We start from the raw sequence: 26,147 nt of genomic DNA, 5'->3' as shown, positions 1-26,147 counted from the left end.
GAGGGAACACAAGCCGGGGGAGTGGGAGAGGGAGAAGCAGCTCCCTGCAGAGCAGGGAGCCCGACGCGGGACTCGATCCCAGGACCCTGGGATCATGACCTGAGCTGAAGGCAGTCGCTTAACCAACTGAGCCACCCAGGCGCCCCAAACACTGAATCTTAAAGACGCGTTTTCCAAGGGGCATTTGATGTTTTGTAAAAGGTGAAGCATATCAGCATTGTGAAAATACTTTGTCAACTAAAAAAAGCCATAGAAGTGGCTTGTGCCATGATTTCTCTTGTGTTTCCTTTCTTGGGACTCCATTAAAAATAAAGCATAGGGGCCCCTGGGTGGCTCAGTCATTAAGCATCTGCCTTTGGCTCGGGTCATGATCCCAGGGTGCTGGGATTGAGTCCCGCATCGTGCTCCCTGCTCAGCGGGAAGCCTGCTTCTCCCTCTCCCACTCCCCCTGCTTGTGTTCCCTCTCTTGCTGTCTCTCTCTCTGTCAAAAAATAAATAAAATCTTTAAAAATAAATAAAGAGAAATAAAGCATATTTTTGTATGTATACCAGTAATATACCTGTGTATCTTTATAGGCAGAATTTTAAAACATTGTTATTTGTTATTATAAAGCTTTCTTGAACACATTTGGAAGGGGCATTTTTTGATATTACAAATTTGAATATTGTTAAAGAATTATTGGGCCTGAGACTTCTTTTGGATTATCATCATACTGATGTTCCAACACTTTGGCCACAGAGCAAGGGAGGAGGACATGGGATAGCTGCTTTGTACTGAGTGCCTGCTGGACTTGGTAAGGGCAGTTTTTATATGGATTAACTTATTAGAACCTTCTTCCAGCCCAGGGAGCCAAGTAACTTAACTGAGGTTCCACAGTAAGTAAGTAGGGGACAGAAATTTTGAGCCCACATCTCTGCCCTCAAGGCCCATGTTGTGTTATTTTAAGTTATATAAATAAAATGGGAATAGATTCTCATGGTAAATACTTCAGAGAACATAGGTACAGCAAAAAAAGTTAAAACCATCTTTATTTTTTTTTAAGATTTTATTTATTTATTTGGCAGAGAGAGAGCACACAAGCAGGGGGAGCGGCAGACAGAGGGAGAAGCAGGCTCCCCACTGAGCAGGGAGCCAGCAGCAGCCTTGATCCCAGGACCCTGAGATCATGACCTGAGCTAAAGGCAGACGCTTAACCAACTGAGCCACCCAGGCACCTTCTTTTTTTTTTTTTTAAGACTTTAATATTGTCTAGATTCATCCATGTTGTTACAAATGACAAGATTCCATTCTTTTTTAAGGTTGGGCAATATTCCACTACATATATGTACCACATCCTTATCCATTCATCTGCGGATGGATATTAGGTTGTTTCCCTGTCTTGCTCTTCCATATTATAAATAATGCTGCAGTAAACATAGGGGTGCATATATCTTTTTGAATTAGTGTTTTCTTTCTTTCATTTTCTCCTAGTAGAGGAATTACTAGATCATATGGTAATTCTATTTTTAATTTTTTGAGGAACCTCCATACCGTTTTCAACAGTGGCTGCACCAATTTACATTCCCACTAGCAGTTCCTTTTTTCCCACATCCTCGCCAATACTTGTTACTTCTAAGCAAGCTCATTATTAAGAAACCACTTCTTGTGTGTATTAAAGACTGCTAGTATGTCTGACAATCAGGATGAAATAACTAGTATGAAAACTTACTGAGTTTAGTAATTCTCGCTAAAAGCAGAATATCATATTCTTATTGATGACATCTCTAGTAATTGCAACCTTTGTTAGATTTTCTGAATAAAGGAAATGGCTCTTAAACCCCTTCTACCTTCTTTGAGACCCCCATACAAGGTACCTGGCTTGGGGCCTCATGTGCTGTGGGGTGTGGAGAACCTTAGTGCAGAATGCAGTTGGAGTATTCTTTCTTTTTGTGAGACGGAGGCTGGAGTCTGCCTTTCTCCCACCATTTTCAGTCAAAAACCGCTCAAGGGTCAGATGGAGTAGTGTGGGTATTGAAGGGGTTTGTTCTCTTCACCAGGTTGGGTTTCCATACTGGCAAAGGCGATGAAGTCTCACCGCATTATGGAGGCCTCACAGGCTGCCAGAACCCTGGCTAATCTAGACCGAGAGACTGTGCAGGAAAAATACCAGGATGGCGTGTACGTGCTTCAGCCCCAGTACCGCACAAGGTGAGGGGTCACACGGTCGCCTGGTCTCCTCTGGGGGGGGGGGGGGTTAAGGCCAGGGGGCTGATCTGTTCACTTTACTTCTGCATAGTTCAGATGTTAAATACCTTATAAATAATCCCGAGAACCTTACTAACTGACACCGTTTGTCTGTAATAACCTCAGAAGAATTGCGGGCTGTCATGGAAGTACGGAACTAGCTAAACTAACCAGTGTGATTTCATACTGAGGGCTGACCTTCAGTAAGATCGCATGCACCTCTTGTAATGTGGCCCCCCTAAACTTCGTAATGCATAGTTCTTTGTTTCACTACTTGTTTCCTGCAGATCTGAGTTAATAGCTGATTTGGATTGTAGAGGTTGGTTTGGATGGGAGGAGATAGGACATCCTGTGCAGGCAGCCATATTGTATTAGCCTGGTTCTGGAACTCAGAAGGACTGGACAAAGTTTATGCAAGGTATAAAATCGTTCACTGGAAGGAGTAAGTTGTAATAAATTTGACTCATGCTCCTTCTTAAGATTATTTCTGGTCACCATTTCCAGTTGTATCATTGCTGAGATAATAAATATAAGAAGGACCACAATGAAAAAATTATATGTTTCTTGGATTTTTCTCAGTACTTTAATAATACCTCAGAAAATAGGAAAATCATTTAATTGAAAAATGGATTTTGTGGTTAATTCCAATTTATAAACAAAATAATATGGAAATGTATTTCATACGTGTTGCATAATTGTGTGTGTACTATAAATAGCTTACAAATCATATGCTATCTACAGTTTCTAAAAATGTTACATCTAAGAACATCTGGGTGGCTCAGCTGGTTAAGTGTCCAACTCTTGATTTCGGCTCAGGTCATGATCTCAGGGTCATGAGATTGAGCGCTATGTCGGGTTCTGTGCTGGGCATGGAGCCTGCTTAAGATTCTCTCTCTCCCTCTCCCTCTGCCCCTGCTCTCATATTTAAAAAAAAAAAAAAGTCATATCTAAAGACTATGAATTACTGGGGCGCCTGGGTGGCTCAGTTGGTTAAGCGACTGCCTTCGGCTCAGGTCATGATCCTGGAGTCCCGGGATCGAGTCCCGCATCGGGCTCCCTGCTTAGCAGGGAGTCTGCTTCTCCCTCTGACCCTCCCCCCTCTCATGTGCTCTCTATCTCTCATTCTCTCTCTCAAATAAATAAATAAAATCTTTAAAAAAAAAAAAAAGACTATGAATTACTTTAAAACTTCATTTTTTTTTTTTTTTTAAGATTTATTTATTTGAGAGTGTGAGTGAGTGGGGTGGGGGTGGGGCAGAGAATTTCAAGCAGACTTCCTGCTGAGCATGGAGCCCTACACGGGGCTTAATCCCTCAACCCTGAGATCATGACCGGAGCCGAAATCAAGTCAGACCCTTAACTGACTGAGCCACCCAGGGGACCCTAAAATCTCATTTCTGATAAACATTTATTTCCTTGGTAAGTTTATAAAAATCTTCCATGCATGCTCAATTTGAAACTACACTAGCATATTCTTATTTAATTTCTTAAATACTTTATTGATTTGTGGAATATTCTTATGAAATTCTTTGGAGGGCAGTCTATGACATGTCACTTCATTGGTTATTAAACTCACTACAGTTGACTTTGGTTGGTCTAGCTGGCTAGGGCTAGCTGTGTCTCCATTCTTGTAGAGAGAGCAGTGAGCACACTCCATGTATGTCTGCCATACCTGTGCTTACACAGCTTGCCTTCATCGTTTTATTTCCTGTATGTACACTTGCTGAGCACCAACCACAGAGTAGTAGGTAGACTCTTACCAAAGCAGTAATGCCTTTATTCTGCTTCTTTTTAAAACTCTCTCCCCCATCAGTCAGCCCATTAAAGCAGATGTCCTTTTTATTCATGGCCTTATGGGAGCAGCATTCAAAACGTGGCGCCAGCAGGACAGCGAGCAGGTTTTAACTGACAAGATTTTAGAGGATGAAGCCAGGTATACCACGTGTTGGCCCAAGGTAAGGAAGGGCTACCTCTGGTAGGCCACCCTCTTCATGACGCACAGTGGTGTCTCTGGCTATTGAAGCCCGCATTCTGATTTGCTTATTTTTCTCTTTTTCCTGGGATTTTTCTACCATGCAGTTTTTCTGTCCATTAGAGACACTTGTAGTATGTTCATGAACAGCTGGACTCGTCACCCTGCCTTCTGTTGTGTCATTTCTGGTTAGGGTGTGGGCTAGAACTCTGAAAGAATTGTTCATTGAGTAAAAAACTGGCAAGGACCGATATTCGTTCACTCCTATTAAAAATACAACAAATAATACATTGCTAGTTCTGTGATTTTAATAATTATAAAAATAGAAATACTTTGAAGAGATATTCATAGTATTTCTATTATAAGATAATTCTACTTTGGATTTCCTTGGTGATATTTCTTCTAAGAGCCTTAACTCTGGGATGAACGCACTGCACGCAATGTACCCAAAGCTCGGCGAAGATGGCTATCTATGCCTGTAGTTTCCAGGGCTTTGTCCCACCGTAGCTTCTTCACCTTCACGGAGGCTATCGTGCAGAAAGAATGGTTTGCACTTTGTCTCTGGCAACACTGACATATGGAGAGGGCTATCGGTCCTGGGTCCACAGACGGAACCGTGGCTGTGGTTAGCATCTCTGCGTTCTCCGCTCAAATCTTCAGCCGTCAGATGGTGCCATCTGTCCTGAGATCATAACTTTCTATTAAATGCTTTCTAAAAGCCAATTTGATTTGGACTCCAAAAACTCCTTGCTTTTGGCTATATAACACATTAAAACTGAGAATATTCTCTTGAAACTCGCATTGGCTTTATGCTAAAAATATTGATGCCTCCTTGTGACCAGAGACATAAAAAAATAAAATGCCAGAACCGGTTTTCTAGTCACCTTTTAACTTTCTTCTCATGCAATGTGTTATAGTTGTCCGTATCAGTGGCCTTTAGTTACAGGTGTCAATCACTAGCAAACAACGGGAGCAGTGGAAATTCATGTATGTTCTTTTGTACCTTACATTTTGTGTAGACATGGTTGGCAAGAGACTGTCCTGCTCTCCGAATTATATCTGTGGAGTATGACACCAGCCTTAGCGACTGGAGAACGAGGTGTCCTATGGAGAGGTAACAGAGGGGACACTGTGGACTGGGAGGAAGGGCCAGGGTCCACGACCCTCAGGGATTGAGGGGAGCTTTATCTTTTGATGCCACAGACAGAATTTTTTTATGAAAAACCTTTTTTCTCTTCCTTCTAGAAGGAGTTAGTAATATATAAACAGTGAACTAGTGTAAGGCTTGGATCTAGTGTCAGTGTTGGGTTCCTGAAGTGGTTCATTTATAATTATTCTATTAGTAAGGACCACGGATTCTACAGCAGAATCTCCTTTACTCCCAGAAGTAAACGTGAGGCTTTTTGCTTCTGTGTTCGCAAGTGTATTGGCTACAGGAAGCAAAGGAAAAGATGCTGAGCAATGTAGGCTGCCTCCGTCACTTGCATGTCATACATGCTGATTGTGTATACAGGAAGAGGAGCACTGGACCTCTGGGCTCTGGGACCTGGATGGTAGCCGATTCTGCCTGTGACCCACTGTGTGGTCTCAGGTCATCTAACTTGTCTGGGAAGCTTGGTCTGCAAGTTGAGAGCGTTGGTCGGAATCACTGGTACTAAGCTGAGCGTTGTCTCTGAACGGCCTCCGCGTAGGTGCCAGGGGGCAGGAGCTCTGGGGTCCTTCCCCATTGCACCAAGAGGAGCTCTGACAAACCTTTATTGCAAGGAAAGGATTTTATAGATAAACAGTTTGAAACTACCAGAGTAGATCGTTTTGACTTTCCCTTTTAGCCTGAAAATTACTTTGAATTTTCTGATTCTAAGAGCTTTCTGGTATTTCTAAATAAACCAAAATGATGAAAGTTTAATGTTTGCAGCATAAGTACAAGTAGAACTAAGTAGAATTGCAGCTTACCATGTAGGTGAGCTCACAGCAGACAATGCAGCATTATTTTCAGGCCACATCATGACAAGAACACACATCCTAAGTGGTCGGGGCAGTCGGTGTGAGATCCAGCTTGTAAAAATTGCCAGATGCGTAATAGATGCTCAAACCCTGCTTGTTTAGTAAGTGAATGGCTTGTTCTGGGCCTAGATATTCCCAGTTATGCCACTGTGACTAAGTTAGAAACGGGGAATGAGCAATTGTAGAAATCAAACAGAGTAGGGGTATTCCTGACTCCAAAATATAGTATGTAGTATTGGCCCAATGAAAGTTCTTGCCTTAAAAACTTGGATAGTAAAATTGTGGGGGGGGAGGTGCAGAATCAATAGCCTCATATAATGCCTGCTGTTTTCATTTTGTTCAGAAAGTCCATTGCATTCAGGAGCAACGAACTTCTAAGGAAGCTCAGAGCGGCTGGTGTTGGGGATAGGCCAGTCATTTGGGTTTCACATAGCATGGGAGGTAAGTATGTTTCACTTTTGTGAAGCCAGCACTGTGAGGTTATTGTCAGCTAGTGGGGCTCACCTGTTACCACAGCTCCCTGTTTCACTTAATACTGGCCCCTTTTCCCTCTAAATTAATGTTTTTGGCTATAGCTAAGAGTTTTTAAATGACTACTTTCCTTCCATCCTAATTGTTTTTCTACAAGGGGACCACTAGTAACAAACCATATCAAAGGAACATGTGGTTGGCAACGTAATGCTTTCATATAGCGATAATCAGTGAACATCAGAAGCAGTCCATGGCTCATATAAGCCTGCCTGGTGAATATCCCTCAACATTCCTGGCTGGTCCCTGTGCTCTCCTTTCTTCCCTGCATCCCCAAGCATTGCAGAGCCCACAGCCCCAAGCCTGCTGAGGGGGAGGTGTGATGGCAGATGTCTGCTTTTTGGGTCCTGGTGTGTGCTTGCTAAGTGTCATCTGCTCCTCTCGGCCCACTCCCCAGCCCATTCTCACAAGAGATGTTACCATCCGCCTTGGAGAGGGCCTTGCTACAGCCTCTGGCCTAGTTTATCTGATGAAACGCTCGGGATTGCAAACTCTGAGGTGGGGCTCTTTGCTGAGAGAGAGGTGGATGTAGCCCTTTGTGTCCACAGAGATCCACGGTTACCAACCATATAAGTGACCTCTGTGTTGTATTATCAGCTTCAAGCCCAGGGTGGGGAGATGGAAGAGATGGGGCCTTCCTAGGTGCATTTTCCTACAGAAACTTTGTTTTCCATGGTGGATAAGCTTTATGGGGCTCTGTCTTTTTTGAATATTAGTACTGTCCTAATGTTGTGGTCATTAGTGGGCCACTGGGGACAGGATAGGGACACATGGTGCTGCATATTTACTTCATTGATGGACACCCAACATAGCAATGCCTAGTACTCCTTCTAGGAGATAGTGTATTCTATGATAAAAGATCTGTCTAGGGTGAGATTTCTAGATTCTAGAAGAGATTTCTAGATTTCTAGAATCTTACCTGTTTGTAGGCTTGTATTATATACAGTTGACCCTGAAACAGCATGGGGATTAGGGACACTGACTTCCCTGTGCAGTCAGAAATCTGCCTATAACTTTTGACTCCCCAAAAACTTAGCTACTAATAGCCTACTGTCGACCAGAAGCTTTACTGACCTCAATTAATATGTTTTGTATATGTATTCTGTATGTATTCTTACAATAAAGAAAATGTAAAGAAAATCGTAAGATACATTAATAGTACTGTATGAAATCCATCATGTGTATAAGTGCATCCATACCATTGAAACCATGCTCTTCAAGGGTCCGCTGGATTCTAGGTCAGCAGTATTACCAAGTGCTAGTATTTTAAGGCCCTGTGTGTTGGACTCTAGAGAATTATTTAAACTTTAAAGAAAACATCTCTTTTTGTGTTGTTCCCCACCTCCTTTTGTTTTAGAATAATGGAGGGAAGAAAAAGAGCTTATGCATTGTTTTTCTTTGTATGGCTAGGTCTTCTTGTCAAAAAGATGCTGCTGGAAGCCTCTAAGAAGCCAGAAATGAGTACTGTTATAAACAATACCAGAGGAATAATTTTTTATAGCGTTCCTCATCATGGATCCCATCTGGCTGAATACTCTGTTAATGTTCGCTATCTTCTTTTTCCCTCTTTGGAAGTCAAAGAACTCAGCAAGGGTAATATTTATGTTCTGTCATGAAGGGGAATTGGGATTGTATTAATATCAGTTATACAGGAGAAGGAGAAAAGAAGACGGTTTCTAACTTGGCTATATTATCCCATTTTATTATTTATATACAAATTGTGTTTAGACTATCATGGAAAATTTTTAGTTTGGGCTTGATTTTTCTTTGATACCTTTCCTTAAGGTATCAAAGGTATCCTCAGATACAATTTTAATACTGTCTTAAATATTTAAAAAAAATTTTTTTTTTAAAGATTTTATTTATTTATTCATGAGAGACAGAGAGAGAGAGAGAGAGGCAGAGGGAGAAGCAGGCTCCCAAGGAGCAGGGAGCCCGATGTGGGACTCGATCCCAGGACCCTGGGATCATGACCTGAGCCGAAGGCAGACGCTGAACCATCTGAGCCACCCAGGCGCCCTTAAATATTTAAAATTTTAAGTTATGTCATGTTTTAAGGATTATTCCAAATTACCAATGAACTGTTTTCCATGAGTTTGGAAAATCAACTGTTAAAATATAAACAGACTTAAGAGTTTCAGGATATTAATTATAACATACTTATTTTGATTAATAAACATTTTCTCAGTTGCTGGAATGCCTGTTAATCAATTTGGAGGCCCTGGCTGAGCCTTTAATATGCTAGTTGTCTTTTTGTTCATATTTTCTCTTTCTTCTGCTTTATGGAGAGTTACTTAACTTTATATTCTAAACCTTCTATTGAACTTTATTTTTTGCAGTCAAGTTTTATTTTCCAGAAGCTCTTTCTTGTTCTCTGATTCATTCTAACAATACTAATTAGAGTTTTTTCTTAAAGTTCCTTTTTGTTTCTTCACTGAGTTCTGTGTCTTCTGTGCCCAGGTGTTTTGTTTGCTCACTGGGTCTCTTTTAGGTTGTAAGCTATCCTCTAGGGTCTGGTATGTCTTGGTTGCCTTTTCCTAGTTGAGGATGGGGGGCAGGCCCTCTGTGATTATAGACAGTTCTTGTCGATGGGAGGCTGTGCTTTAGGGTGAAGGTTCCAGCCAGCACACTGAGGGACCCCAGTCCCACATACCACATTGCCCCGCATGCTTATGGTCAACCAGTAACATGTGAAGCCTCTCCCTCGGCCTGCTGGCCTCTATCAGTTCTGCTGTGGCTTTAGCTCTACTCTCATCTTAATGACTTCATAGGAAGGAGAGAAAATAAACAAGTTATTATCTTGAACCAGAACCCTGATTTTCTCTTTAGTACATTTTATTATAAATTGGGTAAACAGAATTTGTCACAGTCTTGTTTTCTGGAATTTTACAGATTCTCCTGCACTTAAAACACTACAAGATGATTTTCTGGAGTTTGCTAAAGACAAAAATTTTCAGGTGCTGAATTTTGTAGAAACACTGCCAACTTACATTGGTAGCATGATTAAACTGCATGTGGTGCCCGTGGAATCAGCAGGTACTCCTTCTTTTGAAATTTGTTTGCTGTTAGATGCCTCGTTGGTGGTACCTATATTTAATCATAAACAACCCATTTTTATATTCAAGCTTCTCAGTTTTAGGAGACAGTTTGTATGAAGATCTAGATTCTATTATTCTTTTCAGCTATAGATTAAAATTTCTCTGCCAACATACAACCTTGGCATTACTCCTCCTTCCCTTCATTTAGCTGGCAGAGGTTAATTGGCTGCCTCCTTGAGCTCTGTTGTATTAAGAATTCAAAGACGTTCTATCAGCTACAACGAAAGGAGCATTTAACAGACTGATAATTGATTTGTTAAAGCTTTCTCTGTGCAGCTAAAGGTGTGAAAGCTTTAACAAATGAAAGATTTTTTTAAACATTTTTTTCCATTGGAATCTTAGATGGGGGATATTCAAGCAACAATTTCTTTTATAATCCTGGGGTTGAAGGGAATAACCAATACCTTTTACTGTGGTGTGTTATAATGTAATATAGGCTCTTTGAGGTAGGGCCCAAATCTTAATTCTCTTTATTGACTCCTGTATTAACTCAGTAATAGTAATAGTAGATAACCCACACATTTCCCTCCTTGAAATGCTTTTCTCTCACCTGGCCAACCTGATGACCTCTGAGGCAGGATTAGGTGCTGTCTTAGTGGCACTCGGCCATACTGAGAGCTCCCAGGGACAGTGGGAATCTGGAGTGCCTGCCAGATGGTTCTTCAGCCTGTATAACAAGTTTTGTCCTAACTCCATTATGTATTAAATACTCTGTAGTAGAACCTAAAGAGGCTTTACCACAAAGTAATACGCTGTACAGTAAGGAGTTACTATTTAGTAGTTGTAGAACTTAAAAAAAGGACTTTGGAAGCTTGAAGCAAAAGTAAAGGTAATACTGTGGGCCACCTGTTTGTCGCTACAGAGCTTTGGGGGTCATGAGGAGGTTTGTCTTCCTTCATAACCACCACCTACATTCCTTACCTGGCAGTCCTCACCAGGACCTCTTGTCACTTCCATCTAGGTGCACTTTGTTAGGCTGAAACATCAGAAACTCAACTAGATCTCTCAAGCACTAAAGAGTGAAGAATGGATCCTATGTGAGACATTCCCATTCTTGTCATCAGGACAGGGGAGCTCATTATGAAGTATAATAATATAAACTCTAGAAAAAGAGGTGGTTAAAAAGTGTGGAATAATGTAGTAACATGCATGTGTATAAAGGTTTTGATGATGATACTGCTCAGGTTCTGTTCACTATTAGGAAGTAGGCCAGATTACATACAAAGAATTTATGAAAAGCTTAAAATTAGACCTACTGAGAATCCATTCTCGTGTGATTAGTCACATGTAGTTTAGCTGTGGTCAAACTTCCAGTTCCTGTATCTTTTTAGAGTCCCTTATCACAACCAAATCACCATTTAGAACTATCCATACATCTTCTTTCAGTATTGACAGGGGACATCTAGATTTTTATTTAGATTTTATTGATATTTTTGTTTTCTTCAGATTTAGGCATTGGAGATCTAATTCCTGTGGACGTTGACCATTTGAACATTTGTAAGCCAAAGAAAAAGGATGCTTTTTTATACCAGCGCACCTTACAATTCATCTGTGAAACTTTAGCCAAAGACCTTGAAAACTGAGTTATCGTCTTCCATTTTGCAAGAAACTTGGTGTTCTGTTTCTCTTTTTAAGCTCTGAGCAATCATGCGAACATAGTCACTGTGGCATTGACGTGGTTTGGAGCATGTTGCAGGCAACAGAATATGGTTCTCAGTTCATGCACTGTAAAGCACAAACAGAGTGGCAATCAAAGAATGAAGGGCTAGACTGGATTATTTTGATTTAAAAGAAATTCCATGTGTGCCAGCTTATGTTTTGCAGTGTTGTCCCTGGTGCAGGGAACAAGCAGCTAGGGATAGAAAATGCCTTTTGTCATCTATGATGGTCTCCAGCTCACGCTAGGAGGAACACCGATGGTTTCTAAAGGGAGAACAATCATCACAAAAATACCATTTAGAAAGTACCTAGAGAGGAGACTGAACTAGAATATAAAAACTCTTTGTTCTGGGTTACCATGTGCTGTAAATTAAAAAAAAATATGTATATCCGTGTAAACCTTTGTCTCATGTTGTCAGACCTGTTGTCATCCATGGGTCAGTTCCTTATAAGTTTTTCATATTGCTGAGAACAAATACTTCTTTTTTTAAAAGAATTATAGCCCATAGTAATTCTTTCCAGACTGTAGCTACCTATACTTGTATTTTTTCCCAGATAAGGCTAAAGTATCTAATCCATTATTGATCAGAATATGATATAAAACTATTCTAAGCCATTATATATACTAACAGTATCAAGATTCTTTTTAGCTAAATAATGTGTACCTTTCTTTCATGCTCATTTAAAAGTTGCATCAATTGACCTTGAGCATTTGAGAAATAGGAAATCATGTAGTGCCTGGCTCAGTCGGTAGAGCATGTGACTCTTGATCTCAGGGTCATGAGTTCTAGCCCCACATTGGGTGTAGAGATTGCTTAAAAATAAAATCTTAAAAAAAAAGGAAATCATGTTGACTTTTTATTTTTAAGTAACAGCATTAAGATAGAAATCACATACCATAGAATTCACCCTTTTAAATATACAGTGTTGTACAGCCCTCCCCACTAATTTCAGAACATTTCATCATCCCTAAAATGAACTCTATACTCATTAGCAATCATTCCTCACCACCTTTCCCCTCAGCTCCTGGCAAACACTAATCTACTTCCTCTCTCTATGGATTTGGACTATTATGGACATTTCATATAAATGGAATCATACAATGTGTGGCCTTTTGTGTCTGGCTTTTTCTTAGCCTGTTTTCAGGGTTCATTTATGATGTAGCATGTATCAGTACTTCATTCCTTTTTATGGTCAAATATTATTCAGTTGTGTGGAGATATACCACATTTGTTTATGGATATCCATCAGCTGATGGATATTTAGGTTCTTTCCATTTTTTGGCTATTATGAATAATACAGCTGTAAACATGTATGTACAAGCTTTTATGTGGCCATGTTTTCCATTCTCTTGGATATATACTAAGAGTGGAATTGCTGAGTCCTGTCTTTAACATTTTGAAGATGGTAGACATTTGTAGACTGGATAGTCGAAGCTAAAACTGGAGTACAGCATCTGAAGGTAAACTGAGGTCATCCCTAAATCCTATCAACACTGTTTAATTATGCACCGACCTAACAAGTGACTTAACCACTTGTTTTATTATGTAGATACAGTGAATATAACCATTAGCTAACAACAGTAAGTTAGCTAACAATAAGTACTAGCTAATGGATGCCTATTTGCATATCTTAAAAGCTGCAACCTGAGGCCGAGGCTTCTAATTTAGCACACATCTAGAGACTGACTGTGATACTCCATGGAGCCTGGGGAGGCAGAAGGGAGCCATATCTGCATTTTCCTTCTGGCACATTCCAGATCACTGGTGTCTCCTTGGAAGAACTTTATGCATGTCTTGTGCCCTGGCTTTTGTGGCTGCTACCCAGGGAATGCACCCCTCGACTGCCTGGCTCTGGTGGCCAGCAGAGCTTGTGTTTGTGGGTCCCTCAGGACTGTAGCCAACAAACCATTCAGGGCTCAGCACAGAGACAGCAAGCAGAAACACCCATCTCCCAGTCTTTCCCCGAAAGAAGTCTGTTTACGTAAAGTCCAGCTTCCAATCAGCCTGCTTCTAGGTACTGACAGATCCTCCTCCCATTTGGAACACTGACAGGTTTTGGCAGACCCTCAACTGGTGGCAGACACTAAGAACAAAGAAGGTGGCTTGGATAGTCACAAAGGTTTGAGAGAGAACCAAGAACTCAGCAGACTCAATGACAAGTTTCATCTAAATAAGACCACTCTGTCAAGACTGGGAGAAGTGGCTGTTTTACATAATGCACAGAAATCAACAAAGTGTTGAGAAGAATGATTAAACAGAGGAATACAGAAGATAAAACTTGAGAAATAAACCTTAATTATATGGAGATAGGTGACCTGATAAAGAGTTCAAAATAATAAAGATTTTCACCAAAGTCAGAAGAATAATGCATGAGCAAAGTAAGAATTTCAACACAGATACAGAAAATATAAGCAAATACCAAACAAATCATAAACCTGGAAAATAATAAACTGAAAAATTCAATAGAGTGTTTCAATGACAGACTAGATTGTGTGAAAGGATCAGCAGATTCAAAGATGACAGTGGAATTCATCCAATCAGAGGACCAAAAAGAAAAGAGAGAGTGAAGATAGCTTAAAGGAATTATGGGATACCGTCAAGCCGAACAATATTTGCATTATAGGGCTCCTTGAAGGAAAAGAGAAAGGGGCAGAAAGCTTATTCAAAGAAATAATGGCTGAATTCTTCCCCAACCAGGAAGCCCAGAGAATACCAAATAAGATGAATCCAAACATATCCACACCAAGACACATAATTAAATTGCCAAAAGTTAAAGATCAGAGAATCTTAAGAGTAGCAAGAGAAAAACAAATGGCTATGTACAAGAGAAACCCATAATACTATCGGCAGATTTTTCAGCAGAAACTCTGTAGGCCAGAAAAATGGGATGATGTAGTCAAAGTGCTGAAAGAAAAAAATTGGCAATCAAGAATACGCTACCTGGCAAAGTTCTTCAGGACTGAAGAAGAGAGTTTTCCAGACAAGCAAAAGCTGAAGGAGTTCATCACCACTAGACCAGTCTTATATGAAATGTCCAGGGGAATCCTTCAAGCTGAAATGAAAGGATGCTAATTAGTAAGAGGAAAACATATGAAAGTATAAATCTCACTGGTAAGGGTAAATATATAAATTCAGAACACGCTAATGTAATGGTGGGTAAATCACTTATAAATCTAGTATGAAGGTCAAAAGACAAAAGTACTAAAAATAGCTATAACTACAATTTGTTACTGGATATACAAGGTAAAAATATGTAATTTGTGACACTGAAAACAATGGGAACAGCTTTTAGTGGGCACTTGGAAAGTTGTTAGTTTAAAAGCTTTATGTAAGTTTCATGATAACCTCAATGCAAAAACTTACAGTAAATACACAAAAGAGAAAGAGAAAGGAAGACAATTAGACATGGATTTACTATTGCCATTTTATTAACCATTACTTTAAATGGACTGAATTCTCTAATCCAAAGACAGAGTCGCTGAGTGGATTTTTTTTTTTTTAAAGGGTATTTTTTTTTTTTAAAGATTTTATTTATTTGAGAGAGAGAATGAGATAGAGTGCATGAGACGGGGGAGGGTCAGAGGGAGAAGCAGACTCCCTGTCTAGCAGGGAGCCTGATGCGGGACTCGATCCTGGGACTCCAGGATCATGACCTGAGCCGAAGGCAGTCACTTAACCAACTGAGCCACGCAGGTGCCCCTCGCTGAGTGGATTTAAAAACACCAAACTATATGTAGCTATAAGATACTTCAGCTTTAAGGACACACACAGACTGCAAGTGAAGAGATGGAAAGAGATATTCCATGCAAATGGAAACTAGAAAGCAGGAGTAGGTGTATTTCTATTAGACAAAATAGACTTAAAGCCAAAGACTGTAATAAGGGACAGAGAAGGTTATTATATAATGATAAAAGGGTCAATCCACCAAGAGAAAATAATTTATAAATATTTACACACCCAACATAGCACCTAAATATATGAAACAAATATTAACCCACCTATAGAGTAAAATATGCAGCAATATAATAATAGCAGGGACTTCAATACCCTATTTTTCAACACTGTATACATCATCTAGACAGAACTCAATAATTGGACTTAAATGACATTTTAGACCAGATGGACTTAATAGATAACTACAGAACCTTCCATCCAACAGTAGCAGAATACACAGTGTTCTCAAGTGCACACAGAACATTCTCCAGGAGAAGTCATACATTAGGCCACAAAACAAGTCAATAAATTTAAGAAGACTGAAATCTGTCAAGCATCTTTACTGACCACAGTGGTGTGAAACTAGAAATCAGTGAAAAGAAGAAAACTGGAAAATTCACAAATATGTGGAGATTAAACATGCAACTGAATGAGCAATGGGTCAAAGAAGAAATCAAAAGAAATAAAAAATACCTTGAGACAAATCAAAATGGAAATACAACATACCAAAACTTAAGGGATGTAGCAAAAGCAGTTCTAAGAGAGAAGTTTATAGCAACAAATGCCTACATTAAGAAAAAAGATTTCAAACAACCTGACTTTATATCTTAACTAGAAAAAACAAATTATGCCCAAAGTTAGTAGAAGGAAAGAAATAAAGATCAGAGTGGAAATAAAGGAAATAGATTCTTAAAAGATAATAGAGGGGCACCTGGGTGGCTCAGTTGGTTAAGTTTCTGACTCTTGATATCAGCATGGATCTTGATCTCAGGGTCATGAGTTCAAGCCCCACACCGGGATCCATCCTAGCCATGGAGCCTACTTAAAAAAACAAAACAAAACAAAAACAATAGAAAAGATCAATGAAACTAAGCTGTTTTTTTGAAAAGTTAAAATAGACAAAACTTTAGCTACTCATTCCAAGATAAAAGGGAGAGGGCAAATAAAATTAGAAATGAAAGAGGAAGCTGTCCCTCCAGGGGAGTTATTGAAGAGCAGCAGCCATGGCTCCATGCTACCTTATGGCCATGGGCCTCAACAAGGTCCACAAAGTGAATGTGACCAACCTGAGGCACAGCTCCTACTGCAGGTGCCTCACCAAGCACATCAAGTTTGTGTGGACCATGATCCAAGAGGTGCATGGCATCACCACATACAAGTGGCATCCTGTGGAGCTGCTCAAGGTCTCCAAGGATAAGCGTGCCTCAAGTTCATCAAGAAAAGGGTGGGAACATACATCCATGCCAAGAGGAAGAGAGAGGAGCTGAGCAACGTCCTGGCAGCTATGAGAGAAATGGCAGCCAAGAAGGACTGAATCCCTCCCCTCTAAGTAATAAAGCCTTTTTGGAACTTAAAAAAGAAGAAGAAGAGACTTACAACTAACAACACACAAATACTGAGGATCATAAGAGACTAATAGGAACAATTATTTGCCAATAAAGTGGACAACCCAGAAAAAATGGGTAAAATCCTAGACATACAATCTACCAAAACTGAATTGTGAAGAAATAGAAAATCTGCATAGTCCAGTTATTAAGGAGATTGAATCAGTAGTCAAAAATCCAACAAAGAGAAGTCCCAGACCAGATCATTTCACTGGTGAATTCTACCAAATATTTAAAGAAGAATTAATACTAATCCTTCTCAATCTCTTCCAAAAAGTAGAAGAGGAGGGAATACTTTGAAACTCATTTTATGAGGCCAGCATTACCCTGAAATAAAACCTGACAAAGACACAACATTCCTGATGAAATAGATACAAAAATGCTCAGCAAAATAATAGCCAACTGAACTCAACAGTACATTAGGAAGATAATACACCATGATCAAGTGGGATTTATTCTAGGGATTCAAGATGGTTCAACACCTGCAAATCAATCAATGTGATAAACCACATTAACAAAATGAAGAAAAAGCATTTGACAAAATTCAACAGTCATGATAAAAACTCTCAAAAAAGTGGGTATAGAGGGAACGTACCTCAACTTAATATGACAAGCCACAACTAATATCATGAAAAGATGAAAAGCTAAAAGCATTTCCTCTAAGATCAGGAGCAAGAGTGCCCACACTCTCGTGACTTTTTTTTTTTTTTTTGCCACTTTTTATTCAGCATAGTATTGGATGGCCTAACCAGAGCGATTAGGCAAGAAAAAGAACAGTCATCCAAATTGTAAAGGAAGAAGTAAAACTGTTTCTATTGGCAGACTACATTTTATTTAGAAAACTCTAAGGACTCCACCAAAAAAAAAAAAAACTTTTAGAAAAAATGAATTCAGTAAAGTTGCATGACACAAAATCAATATACAAAAATCAATGAGGTTTCTATACACTAAAACTATTAGAAATTAAGAAAACAATCCCATTTACAATTGCATCAAAAAATACCTAGGACTAAATTTAAACAAGGAGGTGAACGATCTGTACACTAAAAACTGTAAGACATTGATGAAAGAAATAGATACAAAAAAATGGAAAGACATTAAATGCTTATGGGCTGGAAGACTTAATATTGTTAAAATGTCCATACTACCCAGAGAAATCTACAGATTCAATGCAGTTCTATCAAAATTCAAATGGCATTTATTCTCAGAAATAGAAGAAACAATCCTAAAATTCTTGCGGAACCAGAAAAGACCCCAAAGAGCCAAAGCAATTTTGAGAAAGAAAAGGCACCACACTTCCTGATTTCAAACTATATTACAAGGCTACAGTGACCAAAACAGTATGATATTGGTATATAAAGACTATAAATCAATGGAACAGAATACGGAGCCCAAAAATAAACCAGTACATATATGGTCAATTTATGGAAAAGGAGCCAAGAATATATTGTTGGGAAAGGATAGTCTCTTCAATGAATGGTGTTGGGAAAACTGGACAGCCACATGCAAAAGAATGGAACTGAACTACTATCTATACCATACATAAAAATTAACTCAAAATAGATTAAAGACTTGAACGCAAGACAAACCATAAAACTCCTAGAAGGAAATGTAACTGATAAGCATCTTGACATGGGTCTTGGCAATGATTTTTTGGATGTGACACCAAAAACAAAGGCAACAGAAGCAAAAAAATAAAAATTGGAACATTATTAAACTAAAAATCTTCTGCACAGCAAAGGAACCATCAACTAAAAAGGCAGGCTACTGAATAGGAGGAAATACTTGCGAATCATATATTTGATGTGGGATTAATATCTAAAATATATAAAGAATACATACAACTTAATGGTAAATATCAAACTATTTGATTTTAAAATGGGTATTTTTCCAAGGAAGACATACAAATGGCTAACAGGTACATGAAAAGGTACTCAAATATCACTAACCATCAGTTCAAATCAAATTCAAATCAAAGCCACAATGAGATATCCTTTCATTAGATAACCTATTAGAATGGTTATCATCAAGAGATGAGAGAGAACAAGTGTTGGCAAGGATGTGGAGGAAAGGGAACACTTGTGCACTGTTGGTGGGAATGTAACTGGTGTGGTCACTATATAAGACAATATGGAGGTTCCTAAAAAAACTAAAAACTACCATATGATCCAGCAATCTCCTTTTTCTGTAAATATCCAAAGGAAATGAAAACAGGATATCAAAGAGATATCTGCACTCTTTTTTTTTTTTTAAAGATTTTATTTATTTGAGAGAGAGAGAATGAGAGACAGAGAGCATGAGAGGGAGGAGGGTCAGAGGGAGAAGCAGACTCCCTGCTGAGCAGGGAGCCCGATGCGGGACTCGATCCAGGGACTCCAGGATCATGACCTGAGCCGAAGGCAGTCGCTTAACCAACTGAGCCACCCAGGCGCCCGAGATATCTGCACTCCTATGTTCATTACAGCATTACTCACAATAGCCAAGTTAAGGACACAACCTAAGTGTCTCTTACAGACGAATGGATAAAGATTTGGTATATACACACAATGGAATATTATTCAGCCATGAGAAAAGAAGAAATTCTGCCATTTGTGACAACATTGATGGAACTTGAGGGCATTATGCTAAGTGAAATAAGCCAGACAGTGAAAGACATATAGCATATGGTATCACTTATATGTGGAATCTTAAAAAAAAAAAAAAAGTCAAACTCCTTGAAACAGTAGAAAAGTGGTTTGCCAGGGGCTAAAGGTAGGGAGAGGTTGGTAAAAGGGTACAAACTTTCAGCTATAAGATGAATAAGGTCTTAGGATCTACTGTAAAACATAGTGACTATAATTGACAACACTATAATGTATAATTCAAATTTGCTAAGAGAGTAAAACTTCAATGTTCTCACATATACACACATACAAATGATATGTGAGGTGATGAATGTGTTAAATTAATTAGATGGGGGAAATTCTTTCACAATATTTATTTATATCAAATCACAAGTATACTTTAAATATCTTCGTTTTATATGTCAATTATACCCCAATAAAGCTGAAATTAATTTTTTTTTTCATTAAAAGAATGTTAAACATTCACTGAAAGCTTTAAGAACTACATATTCTGTTTATGCTCAGTCAGGTCCATTTCTTCGGTTTCTATTTTAGATAATCTATTGCATTCCTTCAATCAGTACTCTTTTCAATTGTTTTGACTTCTCTTTGAATAGACTGTCTAGTCTATTCAAAAGGACCAGAATCCCTTTCCATTTCTACTGCCACAGTCTCCTGTTCAGATTTTCACATTTGGCCTGGAATATAGTAACCTCCTAGCTGGCTTCTCATTTTAGTATTAAAATAGAACTGTAATGCAGTAAACACCTACCAAGTTCCTGTGTACCAAGTGTTGCTTTACATAAGAATATGAGGTACATTTAATCCAATCCCTATCAAAATTCCAATGGCATATTTCCCAGAACTAGAAAAAAGAAATTATAAAATTTGTAGGAACCACAAAAGATCCTGACCAACCAAAGCAATCTTGAGAAAGAACAAAGCTGGAGGTATTATACTTCCTGTTTTCAAACTATATTACAAAGCTACAGTATTCAAAACAGTATGGTGTGGGCACAAAAACAAACAGATCAATGGAACAGAATTGAGAGCCCAGAAATAGACCCACACATATATGGACAGTTAATTTACAACAAAGGAGCCAAGAATATACAATGGAGAAAGGACAGTCTCTTCAATAAAGAAGTTTTGGAAAACTGGTCAGCCACATACAAAAGAATGAGACTTGACTACTATCTTAGGCCATACACAAAAATTAACTAAAATGGATTAAACACTTGAATATAAGACTTGAAAGCACAGACTTCCTAGAAGAAAACATAGATGGTAACCTCCTTGACACTGGTCTTAGCAGTGCTTTTGTGGGTCAGACTCCAAAATCAAAGGAAACAGAAGCAAAAATAAACAAATGGGACCACATCAATCTAAAAGGCTTCTGCACAGTGAAGGAAATCATCATAAAAATGAACAGGCAACCTCCTGAGTGGGAGATGTTAACTGCAGTCATACATCTGATAGGGGTTAACATTCAAAACAAATAAAGATCTGATACAACTTAAGAACAAAACAAACCAACAGAAAAATGGGCAGAGGATCTGCATAGACATTTTTCCAAAGAAGACATACAGATGGACAACAGGCATATGAAAAAATGTTCAACATCACTAATTATTAGGGAAATGCAAGTCAAAATCACAATGAGATTATCACCTCATACCTGCAGGAATGGCTATTATCAAAAAGATGGGACACCTGGCTGGCTCAGTCAGAAAAGTATGCATCTCTTGACCTTGGGGTTGTGAGTTTAAGCCTCATGTTGGGTTGGGAGATTACTTAAATAAACCTAAAAAAAAGATAAGATATAACAGGTGTTGGAGAGGATGTGGAAGAAAAGGAACACTTGTACACTGTTGGTAGGATTGTAAATTGGTGCAACCACTATGGAAAATAGTATGGAGATTCCTCAAAAAATTAAGAATTGAACTAACATATAGTCCAGCTCATCCACTACTCGATATTTATCTGAAGAATGAGATAACACTAGTTCAAAAAGATGTATGTACCTTTATGTTTCTTGCAGCATTATTTACAATAGCCAACATATGGAAGCAACCAGTGTCCACTGACAGAAGAATAGATAAAGCAGATGTGTATATACACACATACACACACTGGAATACTACTCAGCCATAAAAAAGAATGAAACCTTGCCATTTGCAACACCATGGATGGACCCAGTGGGTATTATACTAAGTGAAATAAGTCAGAAGAAGAAAGACAAATACCTTATGATTTCACTCATATGTGAAATCTAAAAAAACAAAAACTGAAAACAAACTCAGATACAGAGAACAGTTGGTAGTTTCCAGAGAAGTGTGTTGAGGGGTGGGTGGATGAAAGGGGTAAATTGTAGGGTGATGGATGGTAACTAGACTTTTGGGTGTATCACTTTTGGATGTATTTTATACATATATATATAAATACAAAACACAAAATAGCTTTATTAGGCGTATTTTAGAGATAGGAAACTGAGCATTAAAAAAACCGTAAAACTGGTGCAAAGTCTCAAAACTATTGAGAGCAAAGGTTAGACCGAGTTTTGATTTTAAAATCTATGCATGTTTGTTGCAATAGCTTCATAAAACATTTCACACATCATTAATTTTAAAAACTGACAAAGTCACAACAGCAAATAGTCTAGGACTTTCAAGCTGATTTCAGTATTTCTCATGGAAATAAAATGAAAACCAAATCAGTACAATTACAGCATAAAGTAGAGACCATGTTAAAGAATAAAGACATAGATGAAAATCCTCTCAATAGAGTGATGGCTTAATGGATGCACAACCACAATAGATACAGAAGGAAAATAATTAGAATAGATAAAAAGTCATCATTCAGCTATAAAGGCAAAAGACTGACATTGCCAGTATAAACTCAGGCAATAGGGACCCATGTGCCCCTTCTGATAAATTTGCTTATTGGTTAAATCCAGGTTTACTAAGAAGAAAAGGATGAAAATACTGCACTTTAAAATGCAAGCAAATATCCAAAAACAAAAACCCCCTGTGTTAAAAAAACAGTAAGGTTGGAAAGGAAGAATGTATTCAGCTAAATTGCCCCCTGAAATGGCTACAGAGGTAATGGAGCAACGTGCTCAAGCCTAAGGAACTCAGGGAATATTATTAATCAATTCTTGTAGTTTGATCCTCTTAGGTTAATTTCAGATAAATTAAGTTTATTACTATTATACAATGACATAGTGTGATGTTAAACATTAATCATCTGATATGTTACTGTATATTACACAGAGAAACATTTCTAGAATGATAAATAATGTTAATGATAATTATTTCTGGGTAGATTTTGGGTGAATTTTTAGCTTTTTATATTTTTCTGTAATGCTGAATTTTTATGAGTATGTTATTTTGATACACTATTCTAAAAAGGAAGCTCTATAGAAGTCAAAATTCAAATCATAGCCACTATTAGTCAAGTTATTGCAACATACATAAGCTAGAGTATATCGTAGAAGAACAAAGATAAGTTAAAATATCAGTGAAAAGGGAATCTTAAATATTGGGACTTCATCAAGATAAAAAGCTTTTGGGGTGACTGGGTGGCTCAGTCGGTTGAGCGACTGCCTTCGGCTCAGGTCATGATCCCGGAGTCCCGGGATCGAGTCCCGCATCGGGCTCCCTGCTCAGCGGGGAGTCTGCTTCTCCCTCTGACCCTCCCCCCTCTCATGTGCTCTCTCTCTCTCATTCTCTCTGTCAAATAATAAATAAAATCTTTAAAAGGAAAAAAAAAAGATAAAAAGCTTTTGCACAGCAAAGGAAACAGTCAACAAAACCAAAAGATAACCGACATAATGGGAGAAGGTATTTGCAAATGTCTTACCAGATAAAGGGCTAGTATCCAAAATTTATAAAGAACTTATCAAACTCAACACCCCAAAAACAAAAAATCCGGTCAAGAAATGGGCAGAAGACACGAACAGGTATATCTTCAGAGAAAACATACAAACGGCCAACAGACACATGAAAAGATGCTCAACATCACTTGGCATCAGGGAAATACAAATCAAAACCACAATGAGATACCACCTCACACTGGTCAGAATGGCTAAAATTAACAACTCAGGAAACAACAGGTATTGGCAAGGAATGCAGAGAAAGGGGAATCCTCTTGCAGTGTTGGTGGGAATGCAAACTGGTGCAGCCACTCTGAAAAACAGTATGGAGGTTCCTCAAAAAGTTGAAAATAGAGCTACCCTATGACCCAGCAATTGCACTAGTGGGTATTTATCCAAAGGATATCAGCACAGTGATTTGAAGGGGCGCATGTTCCCCAGTGGTTATAGCAGCAATGTCCACAATAATCAAAGTATGGAAAGGCCCAGATGTCCATTGACAGATGAATGGATAAAGAAGATGGGGTATATTTATACAATGGAATACTACTCAGCCATCAAAAAGAATGAAACCTTGCCATTTGCAATGACATGGATGCAACTACAGGGTACTATGCTGAGCAAAATAAGTCAGTCAGAGAAAGACAAATACCATATGATTTCACTCATATGTGGAAATAAGAAACAAAACAGACGAACATGGGGGAAGGGAAGGAAAAATAAAATAAGATGAAAATTGAGAGGAAGGCCAACCATGAGAGACACTGAACTCTAGGAAGCAAACTGAGGGGTGCTGGAGGGAAGTTGGGTCAGAAGGGGGGAGGGATAACTGGGTGATGGGCATTAAGGAGGGCACTTGATGTAATGAGCACTGGGTTTATATGCAACTGATGAATCGCTAAATTCTACCTCTGAAACTAATAAAAAAAAATGACTCTTGAATAGTAATTCTGTTCTTGTAGATTTTTGCTCTGTAAATAAGATTACCCCCAAATAGAAACATTTACAAAGTTGGGCGCCTGGGTGGCTCAGTTGGTTAAGCGACTGCCTTCGGCTCAGGTCATGATCCTGGAGTCCCTGGATCGAGTCCCGCATCGGGCTCTCTGCTCCGCAGGGAGCCTGCTTCTCCCTCTGACCCTCCCCCCTCTCATGTGCTCTCTCTCTTTCTCTTATTCTCTCTGTCTCAAATAAATAAATAAAATCTTTAAAAAAAAAAAAAATTTACAAAGTTAAAAAAATTAACTATAAACTTCTGTTTCAGTAGCAGGCTAAATAATTTGGAACCACCTCCCATTGAGGACAACCAACAAATCTGGATGAAAGGTTTTTAACTGATCAAAGTGCTAGCAAAAAATTATTATTAAGCAGGGGGAGTGGGAAAAGGAGAAGCAGGCTTCCCACCAAGCAGGGAGCCTGATGTGAGGCTCGATCCCAGGACCCTGGGATCATGACCAGAGCCGAAGGCAGACGCTTAACCGACTGAGCCACCCAGGCGCCCCTAGCAAAAAAATTATTGACAAAAATGTAGGAAAAGGCAAGAAACCAGTGAGGAAACCAGCAGTTGGAGCTACTTTTGCTTGAGGCAAGGATGCCACTGGCATATCTGGCAGCCCCTCTGCCCAGGTAGTTACAAAAAGTGTTCCCTGTGGCCAGATAATTTTTAAAAGCCCTTCTTCCTCCAGCACATGGCTTGTGACATAGGGTGGGGTTATATTTTTGATCCCACTTACCCTGCTTAGCTGGGCATCTTTGTGCAAGGCCCCACTCTGTGGTGATTTCTAGAGCCAAAACAAACAACTGAGAGACTGAGTTGTGGTTTTGGCAAATTTGCAAAGTGAAGGGGACAGAAGTCAAAGACTGGCCAAGGCAGTCTGATAACCCAACACATTCATTAAGCTGGGACTGCAAAGGGCTATATATATGAAATAAGGGTGACCCGGAAGTAAACATCCTGTGTTCATGACTCTTGAGTAGTCCAGGGAATCGCAAGCCAACAATTTTAATCAGAGGATCCCATACTGGTAGTGTCCCCAGACATCTGAGAAAGGAGGAAGACACAGTCACAGAAGCCCTTCAATTATTCCTACAAATACTTCTCCAAATGGCATAATCACTAAACAAAGATAACTGGCATACAAGGAAATAAGATACCACAAATGGGAACAAATAGAAAAATCCCCTCCTCCAAAAGGTTTTGAGACACTGAAACTATCAGATATAGATGATAAAATAATGATGCTTACTATTTTAAGAATACAAGGTTGAAAGTTTCCTAATAACAGGAAACTACATAGTGACTTAGATTTTAGAAAGTACCAAAAGCAGCTTCTAAAAAAGAAAGTTGAAATTACATTTGATACAACTAAAGAAAATTAGTGAACTGGAAGAGAGGTCAGAAAAATTATTCAGAATTCAACAGAGACAAGAAGATGGAAAATACAGAAGAGAGGCTAAGGATATAGTCAAATAAAAAGATAAATTCCATCATATGTTTCATGAGAGTCCCAAAAAGAAAGGAGAAAAAGAATGTCCCAGAGGTAGTATTTGAAGAGAAAATGGTAGAAAAGTTCCGAGAACTAATGAAAGACACCAACCCACCCTCAGATTCTAGAAGTTCAACAACTCCAAAGTAAAGCAAATAAAAATAAATCCACATTTATACATGCACAGTGAAGCCACAGAAAAGCCAAGACAAGAGGAAAAAAGTTTTAAGGAACAACACTTAAGATTGCTGCTTAGTCATCAGTCAATGGAAGCTTGAAGACATTGCAATGGTATTGTCAGTGTGCTCAAAGAAAACCACTCCCACCCTAGAATTATACATTCAGTAAAAATGATGACATTTAAAATATTTTTTTTTAAAGA

At 38.8% G+C, this 26,147-nt stretch overlaps 1 protein-coding gene, 1 long non-coding RNA gene and 1 pseudogene across 10 annotated transcripts in view; 2 read left to right on the top strand and 1 right to left on the bottom strand.

Annotated features, from left to right (window-relative positions):
• The window catches only part of SERAC1 (serine active site containing 1), a 251,449-nt gene extending 240,030 nt beyond the window's left edge, over window positions 1–11,419 (top strand). For 8 of the 9 annotated variants that reach the window (XM_081829229.1, XM_081829225.1, XM_081829222.1 and 5 more), the window contains 7 exons: window positions 2,038–2,188; window positions 4,038–4,179; window positions 5,216–5,310; window positions 6,544–6,641; window positions 8,139–8,321; window positions 9,621–9,764; window positions 11,273–11,419. In XM_081829229.1, the coding sequence (XP_081685355.1) occupies window positions 2,038–2,188; window positions 4,038–4,179; window positions 5,216–5,310; window positions 6,544–6,641; window positions 8,139–8,321; window positions 9,621–9,764; window positions 11,273–11,409 (950 nt within the window). In that variant the 3' untranslated portion in view covers window positions 11,410–11,419. The remainder of the gene's footprint in view (window positions 1–2,037; window positions 2,189–4,037; window positions 4,180–5,215; window positions 5,311–6,543; window positions 6,642–8,138; window positions 8,322–9,620; window positions 9,765–11,272) is intronic. The other variant, XM_081829231.1, reaches the window with a different exon arrangement.
• Window positions 11,420–11,470: 51 nt separating this feature from the next.
• LOC145723161 (uncharacterized) lies at window positions 11,471–24,264 on the bottom strand. The gene is made up of 3 exons (XR_014148034.1): window positions 20,181–24,264; window positions 14,428–14,539; window positions 11,471–11,551 (listed from the first exon to the last, which is right to left on the bottom strand). It is a non-coding gene; the product is annotated as an uncharacterized LOC145723161 (long non-coding RNA).
• Window positions 16,132–17,335, top strand: LOC145723158 (large ribosomal subunit protein eL36 pseudogene; annotated as a pseudogene).
• Window positions 24,265–26,147: the final 1,883 nt, after the last annotated feature.

The sequence above is a fragment of the Leptonychotes weddellii genome, chromosome 8 (assembly GCF_054177405.1).
Source record: "Leptonychotes weddellii isolate Sample4059 chromosome 8, ASM5417740v2, whole genome shotgun sequence".
NCBI classification, from domain to species: Eukaryota; Metazoa; Chordata; class Mammalia; order Carnivora; family Phocidae; genus Leptonychotes; species Leptonychotes weddellii.
The sequence above is the reverse complement of the archived record's forward strand: the minus strand, read 5'-3'. Positions and strand labels throughout refer to the sequence as shown.